This window comes from Lampris incognitus, chromosome 1 (genome assembly GCF_029633865.1).
Source record: "Lampris incognitus isolate fLamInc1 chromosome 1, fLamInc1.hap2, whole genome shotgun sequence".
Taxonomy (NCBI): domain Eukaryota; kingdom Metazoa; phylum Chordata; class Actinopteri; order Lampriformes; family Lampridae; genus Lampris; species Lampris incognitus.
This window is the reverse complement of record NC_079211.1, coordinates 109646911-109657479: the sequence shown is the minus strand read 5'-3', so window position 1 is coordinate 109657479 and position 10569 is coordinate 109646911. Positions and strand designations below refer to the sequence as shown.

The 10569-nt window shown below is 49.2% G+C and overlaps 1 protein-coding gene across 1 annotated transcript in view; it reads left to right on the top strand.

Annotated features, from left to right (window-relative positions):
- Positions 1–2213: 2213 nt before the first annotated feature.
- LOC130111641 (calphotin-like) overlaps positions 2214–10569 on the top strand; it is an 18219-nt gene continuing 9863 nt past the window's right edge. Inside the window, exons 1-2 of the mRNA XM_056278887.1 lie at positions 2214–2348; positions 6738–7466. Coding sequence (XP_056134862.1) covers positions 2304–2348; positions 6738–7466 — 774 coding nt within the window. The 5' untranslated portion in view covers positions 2214–2303. The remainder of the gene's footprint in view (positions 2349–6737; positions 7467–10569) is intronic.

Below are 10569 nucleotides of genomic sequence, written 5' to 3'. Positions count from 1 at the left end.
GACAGCAGTCATAAACATTCATAAAGACTCCTTCATATTCTTGACAGGTGTCATGTCATGCTTATGACGGTGTCATGTCAGTCTTATGTACACCACTTCCATTAAAGTGTGACCCGTCTTTGATATAGTCTCTGACATATATATCATCTATACACATGAACCTGGTTGTTCTGGACTGCACCTGCTATGAGTCTGCTGTTGTCATCGCTGTCCTTCGATGTTCTCGACAACCGTTCCTCCACGCACAATAGCACCCAAGACGGCTGGATCTCAGGGCCCTCTGAAGAAGTTAACCGTTAATAGATGGCCCTACTATTTACACAGAAGCTCTTGCTGCTGATGTATGCCTTCAGCGGGATCACATGGCAATAAATTGAATACGTTTTTGAAGGTGACGATGATTTATGTTTGATTTCTGTACTATGAAGAATGATTCTTATTATCTACTGAACATAAAGACGTTTAGTACTGTATTGATCTCTCCAGGAAGTGTTGACGTATGCTGAGGGCCGCTGCAGAGGCCCCGCCTTTTACACTGTGACGGCACAGCAATTAAAGAGAGAGTACACCTATATTTACCATCAGGTGCGCCGTGGCTCCGTGCTTGTTTTCTCCACAACCATCTGGCGACCCCCGGAAATTATCTCGCGACCCCCTTAGGGGTCCCGACCCTCGGGTTCAGAACCAATGCTCTGACTAACCAACTGAGCTAACCGGCCAGGACTTCGTCGTGAAACCGTGCTACATTGAATCCTAATAGACTCTGTGCATAACTGTAGTCCACTGACTTCTGGTTTCTACTGCAGCGGCCACACCAGTTTCCTGTTTGTTGGTGTGCGCTATTGACAATGGCACATTTTTCGCGATGCCTGCGAGATTTACCACGGATAAATGTCAACCACATGCACACAAATGTCGACAAACTTTCACCTGCACCGACCAGCAAACGGGTGACAAGTTTCAAGTTGTACATATCAAGTTACGTCCACAGTTCCGTCCGTCCGTCAGTCCGTCCGTCCGTCCGTCCTCTCATCCTCATAATTGTGGGCGTAACTTGATATGGAAGTCAGTGGACGGAAGTCAGTGGACGGAGGTCAGTGGACTACAGTTATGCACAGAGCTCGATCAACTTTTTCTTCATGACATACATTTCTCACGCCCACGTGCACCGACAAATGAACTTTTACCAGCTGTCGTAGTTCCCATTTCCCAACTCTGCCCCGGTAATCGGTCGGCCGATAATCGCTTTAAGCAAAACCGTTAATGAATATTAATAATAATAAGTGGATAAATAACAGCATTTAGCCCCAGTTTACTACAGAATACTCCGTTTTAAAATCCAAACGGACTGACACGCCCCCTCATCCCTACGTCGCGGTTACTTGTGTGTGCGGTGTGTGTTGCACTATTGTGCGTGTTTAAATGACTTATTGTTGTGTGAAGACCGAAGCTGGTAAACGAAGTGGAAAGTTCTCCGAGCTAACAATAACCATCGAAACCATTTGATCTGTAATGTTTCTACCGGTGGTTGTGACGGAGAGTGGTCGGTGGAGGTGGTGATCGGTGGAGGTGTGTGTGTGTGTGGGGGGGGGTTGCAGAACCCGTGTGGGATTCCACCATTCTTTACCACGGGTCCGATTTTTACGACACTCTTCCTTCTCCTCGCCTTCTCGTGCGTCCAGAATGTCCAAACCGACCCCCCCCTCCTCCTTCATATGCTGGGACGGGTGTTTACTCTCAGAGTTAGCATAACAACTTCACAAGCTGTCTTCGTTGGGTCGTATGTAGGCTTCTCTGCGTAATGGATGAGCACAAGCTGACAAAAAGTGTGTTAATGCACTTTCGACAGAAAACGTTACACACTCACGGGACGACGACAACACGCTCCATCGACGGGGGAAACGGGGGCGTGGTGGCCCGTGTAAACCCGCGGACCAGTTAGCAAGGTGGGTTGTGTGCGCTCTTGTCAGCAATGAGTTTGACACAGCGATTGCATAACGTGTCATTCAGCTAGTGAGTAGACCCGCTGCTCCAACTTTAATCCCAATAAACGTGTGTGCGTGCGCGCGTGTGTTTGGGGTGGGGGTGGGGGGAGCGGCTGGTGGAAGGCAGAGAAGCGCACACCCCTCTCCCGTCAACGCCCCCATCTCTCATCCTGCCTCACCGATAGGTTCCCGGCGCAGGGCAGAAGAATACCGAGGGCTTTAAAAAGATCCACTTTAGTTCCCTCCCGACCTCGTGGCTCTTCTTCATAATTTTCTTGTCCGATATCCGGAGGTCCTCCTGCATCACCGCGCGCCAAGATGCCCAGCAAGAGGAAGAAGAACAAGCGCCGCATGAGGAGGGTGGTGAGTGCGCCGCGGATCTATGCTCCCCCCCCCTCTTAATTTCCACCAAAATCTGCACTCCCGCGCGTTCACCCCTTAAACACCAAAAACCTGACCTGTACCTTGCTGTTACTGGACAAATGTCTTTCTTAGTGTTGTCTTGTCTGCTTGTCTCCTGTCACAACTGTTTTTTTTAACAGGGACCAACAAAAACAAATAATCGGTCTCCCTGCACCCTGTTCAAAATCTCTTCACTTTACTCTGACTGTGTGAAGGCTTCTGCAAAGGCACACAAGTTTTTTCGCGTAAAATACTACTGCTTGGTAATATATATATATATATATATATATATATATATATATATATAATATCTATCTCTTGTATCTATTTAGATATGCTTGGTGTGAGCGCTCTGCGCGCAGTCGCCACGCCACGCCATGCGTAAAAGGCTTATCTCACACGAAACAAAAAGAGCACAGGGTTGTTGCCAAGTAGGTTATCTCAACTTTTCCATATTTGGTTTCACTATCACTCAAGCGGCTACACTGTGTCTGAGATGTTTTTTCAAAATAAAAAACACAGAAATCCCCCCTCCCCCCGACTTTGCCCCCGTGTGCGCCGTATAGGTGCGCTCCCTGCGCGCAGAGCGTCCATTAAAGCACACGACGCGGCAGCGAGACCCAACTCCTACGCGGACTTCTATTGGTCTGGATAAGTAATACGTACTCGGCTGCCCTCAGCAAAACTCGCAAGGTAATCAGAAACCACATCCAGATTACCAAATGGTGATCAGCGGCCCGACGAGTGCGCATGCTCAGAACCCCTCTCCCCTCCCCCATACATGTATTAATCATTCCGGTTTGCTCCTGGGGGGGTGGGGTGGGGTGGTGGGATTGTGTGCTGGGTGTGTCAACAAGGGGGAGGAATGGTAGGGGCGTTTTCAGTGAGTGAGAAAGTATCATGGACACTCAAGTTTCTACAAAGGTTAAAGGTTATTCCTCACTTCACTATCTTCACCCCCCCCCACCTCCTCCTCATCCAGTCTACCAAGCAGCAAGGTCCCAGTAATGGCCACATAAAACAGCCATCTTTGAATTTTTTTTGTTCCCTCTCACAATGACCGTAACCCTCGTTTCCACCATCCTTCTTTTTTTTTTTTTACTTGAAGAGAGGAGGAGCTGCATCCTCCAAAGCCTGCAGGGCCTCGATCTGACCTGGTTTAGAGCAATGTGTACAGTCCTTTGCGCCCCCCCCCCCCAGCTCCGACGATAAGATCTCTTGGTATGGGGCTGATGTCTGTTTTTTCCACCACACTCCTTGCTTGCCAGGCTTCAGCCTCTCTTTGCTGGTCTCTGTGTTCTGGACTCTGCAGGTCTGTATTTGGTAGTGTGCGTGCGTGTGTGTGTGTGTGTGTGTTATAGGAATGTGTTGTGGTGGATTGCCAGATTGGAGTCTGCACAGCTTCTGGTTCTCTCAGAGCCTGTCACTGACGGGCAGGGGGGGGGGGGAGAAAAAAAACCCATCCCCAGACAAAACCTTCTTGTCTTATCTCACTTCCCCCTCTGTGGCGGCGCTATAAAGGTCTCTTGCGTGGCTGGTGGACCAGCAGAAGGGAGAGGGCCTCTGGCTCGACGCGGGAAGGGTTCGGGCTGACTGCTCCATTTGAGGGCGTTATGCGGTCTGCCCTCACTTAAAAGGGGTGCTAATGTGATTCTGATGAAAATACGGCTTAGTATTTAGAAAGAAATCCGGCGAAAGTTGGACAACTGCTAAGCCTGACCGGCCATTAACTGGTATGGAGGGGGGAGGGAGGGGTTGTTTTGAGGCGAGAGAGCTGGATACACACAGACGTGCACGGCGAGTGCACAGGAGCATGCACGTAGATTTACAAGTACACACAAAACACACACACACACACACGGTAAGCTTACAGGGGCTTGCTTGTGCAGTGTAAATGCCCAACTAGCTGTCCCAAACCCTGGCCTGAACAAAGCATTTTTTGGAAGTGTGATTACAGCGTGATTATGATGCGATTATGTCCACTGTCTGGCCCGGGGAGGGAGCCCCTGCCCAGGCCCCTCGGCACTGCTGACTCACGCGGTTTCTGTCCCCGCTTCAACAGACCTGTCAGAATGCTTCTGATTCAGTAAATTAGCCCCCATTATCTAACTAGTTTGGCCGGGTTCACTCGTGTTACCCAAGCCCCCCACCCCGTGCTCCAATGGCTGGCACTTCTAAACCACTAAAAACAAAAAACAGAAAACACCAAAACTCGAACGCTTTAGTCGAGGGTGGAAAAAAACATGTCGGGCCTAGTCTGCCTAGCTGCTATGGCATCCTTGGTATTTCTGCAAATAGAAAAGTGCTAGAATGCCACCATTCTGCATTCTTGACAACAGAGGCCCCTGAGCTGGATGCACACTTCAAACTAACTGGGAACCTGGGAACCTGGTTTTAAAGCCACATACCTGGAACTTCCTGGCTCTCATAGAAATGAACACAGCACCAATGATGTGTAAAGCAAGAAACAGTGCAGTACCGGGTAATATACAAAACAGGTCCTTCGACAGAGTTATAATTTGTGAGGAAAGTTTAATTCAAAGAAACTCTGTGTTCGTACAACTATGGTGAGTTTGTGTATTTGGGGTGAGTTTGGGGAATGGATTGGATGTGGAACTCAAGCAAAGTACAAACATTAATCAGCTCAAAAAGATGTACAAAAATATTTGTAAGAGGTTTAGGAATGAGGAAGGGCTGTGATAACTTCGTTTTATATTATTCTTATTAGTTATTTATTTTTTTTGGGGGGGGGGTTCCACCCCAATTGTACTTGGCCAATTACCCCACTCTTCCGAGCCGTCCCCGTCGCTGCTCCACCCCCTCTGCCGCTCCGGGGAGGGCTGCAGACTACCACATGCCTCCTCCCATTCATGTGGAGTCGCCAGCCGTTTCTTTTCACCTGACAGTGCAACCCAGTCTCTCGGCAGTTCGTGAAATAGTCACGACATTTAATCTATTGATTCGTGTACATGGACACGAATTTTGTTTAAAAAAATTCGTGACGCTCAGCACGACTTTCAAACTCACTGAGGATCATGGGTAGGCTAACGTAGCCTTCCGCTATTGAAACTGACCAAAACAAGCAGGATTTCTCAGAATCGAAGGAGAAATAATGAAAAGGGATGGGCGTAACACTAGCCTGCCATATTGTTGAGGTATCAAGGACGCTTTCGTGTTTTTGTGTTGAGAAATGTTAAAGATGTCTTTAAAATCCACAGGTCGACATGCGACGGATCCTGTCCGGCCCGCCCACCGGACTGATACGATTAAAATAAAGAAATAAAAACAAGGACAAAATGTCGTGATTAACTGTTAGGGTTAGGGTTAGGGTTAGTTTCAATAGCAGAAGGCTACGTTAGCCTACCCATGATCCTCAGTGAGTCTGAAAGTCGTGCTGTCACAAAAAATGGAAAATTTGTGTCCATGTACACGAATCAATACATTAAATGTTGTGACTAATCACGAACTGCCTTGAGACTGGTCTGTTTCACCAGGGGAAGGTGGTGCGTGGGAGGACCACGCTATTCCCCTCAGTTCCCCCTCCCCCCGAACAGGCGCCCCGATCGACCAGAGGAGGCGCTAGTGCCGCGACCAGGACACTTACCCACATCCGGCTTCCCATCCGCAGACACAGCCAGTTGGATCTGTAGGGACGCCCGACCAAGCCGGAGGTAACACGGGGATTCGAACTGGCGATCCCCGTGTTGATAGGCAACGGAATAGACCGCTACGCTACCCGGACGCCCCGAAGTGTTAAGTTATTGACACCGGGTGATATTTGGGTTGTACATAGAATTGGGATAATTGCTTATAAATTGTATATAAATTAAAGATTATGAATTAAGTGATGAGTAGTGGAGAAGGGGTAGGAATAAATAAATGTACACTTCCTCCCACTCCTTTCTGAACGTGTAATGTTTAATTCATGTTGTTTATGGGAATTTGTTTATTGAGTTTGTTGTATAGGTTTATTTCAATTTAATATTATTATTGTTTTGTTTTTATCCTGGGTGTTTTGTGTTGTTTCTTTTTTACATGTTCAAAATAAATCAAATCAAACAAACAAACCCTCTGGGGACCTGTTTTGCATCTAATTTTGCTATTCTAATCTCCGGTGTCCTTTCCATTTTGAATAGATAGCTCTACTCACCTTCATTACCCCATATATCAGATTTTTTAAATTTAAAATGCTAATTTGGCCCTAGACTGTAACATTCAAAGAAGCCAGTGTCTGCAGCACTGACACACAGGGCAAAGGCAGGACACACGCAAAGGGGATTTGCATAGTAGATGGCACCGTTATCCCCATAAAGATACACCCTGTCATACTATTTCTTTTGACCCCAACAGCAAGCCCAGAGGAGGGCCCTCGAAGAGCTTCACGCATCCAATCCTCCGGCCAAAGCCACCCCTGGGATCGCCGTAAGTGCCCCGCCGACAGGAGCCTCTAAGAAGGCAGCTAAATGTACGACAAAAGCCCCAGAGAAGGTCCCAGAGGCCGTTCCCGTTGCCGTCCCCATTGTGGAGGCACGCAAGGTAGTACCGAAACCGGCTGTGGAGAAGCCGGTCCCAGCACCCGTCCCGGCTGAAGTAGCGGCACCGGAGCCTGAGCCACTGGTGGCGGAACCAATCCCAGCAGAGGTCGAGGTGGAAGCCCCGGTACCGGCCCAGGCCCCAGTTATCACGGAAACCCCAGCAGTTGAGGAAACAGCAGTTGTCGAGAAGATGGAAGTTGTTGAGGAAACGGCGGTTGTTGAGGAAACGGCGGCTGTTGAGGAAGCGGCAGTTGCTGAGGAAACGGCAGTTGCTGAGGAAACGGCGGCTGTTGAGGAAACTGCAGTTGCCGAGGAAACGGCAGTTGCTGAGGAAACGGCGGCTGTTGAGGAAACCGCGGTTGCTGGGGAAACAGCGACTGGTGAGGAAATGGCGGTTGTCGGGGAAACCGTGATCGTCAATGAACTGGTAGCTGCCGAGGAAACTCCAGTTGTCGAAACCACACCAGTGGAGCCCCCTACAGTGGAAACTGCCGTAGCGCAGGAGGCTGAGCCTGTCGTTCCCGAACCAGAACCAGTGACAGAGGTAAGAACCACATTAAAACATTCAAGGGGTAATTATAGGGATTGGCTAGCTCGGTTGTAGAACCAAATTGTGATATGTGTCCTCCTTGTTGGGTATGTGCTTCAACAAGGATTGCATTTCCTTGTGAGATCCAAAGGAAGGAAACGAGTTACCTCCATGTTCACTATTAGAAAACAATATCTCAATGATTTATATGCAGAACCAGCCTATATTTGGGCCCTGTTAAAGTACCACACGTTTTGATGAAGGTTTCGAGGTTTACATGTCTGGGGTAGATCTTGAGTGGAGGGAGGGAGTAAGGCACAGCATGGCAGTCTTACCCAGCACTGTCTTATCAACGCTGCTGGCGACATTTTCAGAGTAAAGCTCTTGAAACGCAGTCAGAACCCGTTACTTTACTCTCAGCGGGCCTTTTCCAGACCAGAGTGTCCAGTTGACCTCGTCGGTGCCTTCACTGGATCCACAAATCTCGAGGCAGCATCCAAAACGGTCAAAATGACCGCCTTGGTCGTTGTAGTTAGTGAAGTCTCACCAAAAATGCAAAGAAGATGCAGTTTGTTGAGAATTTACATTCCGGCACGTTTCTCCGTGGTCGGCAGGGTGTGGAGGCGGAGTGATTTACGATTTTCAAATTTAAGTTCAAGGCTGGTAATGGGTGTGCTGTGAAATGCGCTGGTAGGGCCAATGAGCTTCATCATGTGGCCTGTGTGTGTGTGTGTGTGTGTGTGTGTGTGTGTGTGTGTGTGTGTGTGTGTGTGTGTGTGTGTGTGTGTGTGTGGTGCCTTTTGCACATGTGGACTGTTTCACGTATATCATCGTGCAAGGGAGCGTTTTTCTGAAGGGCTTCTTCTTCCCATGCTGGCTGATGAAGAAGAGCGCGTGTGCTATGATAATATGGCTGGCGATGAGATGGAGGTGTGTCTTTCACGGAGGGAGGTGGAGGGAGGTGAGGGGAGTAGTGTGGGGGACGGGACGGGACAGGGAGGCAGACTGAACAACGTGTTCCATTTGAGAGAGAGAGAGAGAGAGAGATAGAGAGACGGATGCATTTTAATAACTTTTTCCTGTTAGTTTTAATTCGGTTGGCTGATTAGATATGAATTAAGACAGAAAGGCAAAGATGCTGGAGAACTGAGTTTACCGTCAGCAGTATGGCGCAGATGAATATGCGGTGAATGAGACTGTGCCAGATGAAGAGTTGGTTGTCCTCATCTCACTGAGGTGTCGAGCAACCTCATCACATTGTTGTACACTGCGTTTTTCGCCAACGTGTTAGCAGAGCGTCCCCTGTGGCAGCTAAACAGACCGCAAATCTGGATGTTGTCCAGACAGCATGGCGACAGAGATAAAGTGCACCTAGATCAGCTGGACTGAACTTGTAGTATGATGACATCAAAATATTGTCATTTTGCTCTTATGGAAGTGTTAAATTCACGGCTACGTGGGTCTTTGGCCATTTACATAGGTGTCTGTGTTATACGAACGTCAGTTGCATTGCTTTGGGTACAGAATGTCCTGTTTCCTCTCTGCAGCCTACAAAGCCACATGTGTAGCACCCTTCATATCAACCCCCATCCATGCAAGTCAAACTCCCTGCCCATATACACGCACGCACGGACGCGCACGCATGCACACCTACATGCACAGCCCTCCCCTCCCCCCACCAAACATGCTTTGCAACATCCACAGATTCGCACAAACACATGCACACACCGAGCACACAGTGCTGCACACACGGAGCTGAGACCTGACCACATTTGGTGTTGCATGTGCTCACATGTATGTGTGCATGTGTGTGTTGGCGGCGGGGGGCGGGGGGGCTGTGTAGGTCAGGCCTGGTGTAAAATGAGAAAGAGGAGGGCTTTGTGAGGGGGTGGGTGGGGGTAGGGGGAGTAAGTCTGAGTTTCAGTTGATCCAATACCTCAGACATGTCACCCCTGCATGAATTCCTTCTTAATTGTTAATTATTCTTAATTATTATCGTTTTTGAAAATGCATGGCCCCCCAGTAGCATGAGCGCCCAAATCCTTAGTTACGGCCCTGCGCTCCTACCCATTACGCTGCACAAGACCAGTTTTGACTGGAAATGGTCATTCCATTATTGTGGGTTGCTCGGCCGGGGGCAGAGCACTGCCCTCACGCCCCCCACTAACCACGCCCCATTTCTCCTCCCCTCTTGCTCTGCTCCTTTTTACTCTCCTCATCTCCGCTGCTCGCAGATGCACCACAGACTCACACAAATATATATATATATATATATATATATGCTCTCACACACGGACACACACACACCCACACACCCACTTTGGAGAAAAAAGAAAAGATTAAAAACAATTGATAGCAGCTAGCAGTTATCCTGCTAGCCATTAGGTTTTTATGAACTTTACACAAATATGAGCGACTGAAACTCGGAGAACGTTAGGGTTGAACAAGCTTTGATTTGAGCTGCTGCACAAAACACACACACACGCACACACACACACACACACACACACACACACACACACACAGACAGGAAAGCGCGTGAGAGCGCCCCGAGTCCAGTACGACAGTGTGGTTGGTTAGTTGGCTGTTAGGTCAGTGCTTTAAAGAAATGGGTCTCGTGTTCAGCTGGCTCCGGGGTCCGAGGGAGCCGGCCTCCCAGTCGCAGGACGTCGCCGTGAAGACTCAGGTGAGCCTCACCTCGCTTTACCCCTCCCCCCTCCCGTTTCTCCCCTTTGACCTCTTTGGATCGCTGCTCCACGCCTCCGCCGAGAGGGGGTGTGGCCTCTCCGCTGCCCCGGAGCCATGGCGGGTGGAGCCCCGCTGAGGCTGAACATTCTGTACCAGCTAGATGTTCTCTCTGCGCACTCGTAAAGACATACGCTAGCTCCTTCCTCCATCCCTCTGCTCCCTTCACACCCCTCCCCCTTTCCCCCCTTAAGTCCCATTCCTCCCTCCACCCCCCCCCCCCCCACTCACCTGCCCAGCATGGCCTCTTGGTCTCTTAGCAGAGGGTACTCGGAAAAATTACCCTCATCTCCCCCCCCTCGGTTGGTGGCTGGTGGTCAGGAGTGGTGGGAGGAGGCAGAACTGTCGACTTGGATTTTAAGTTCTATTTATT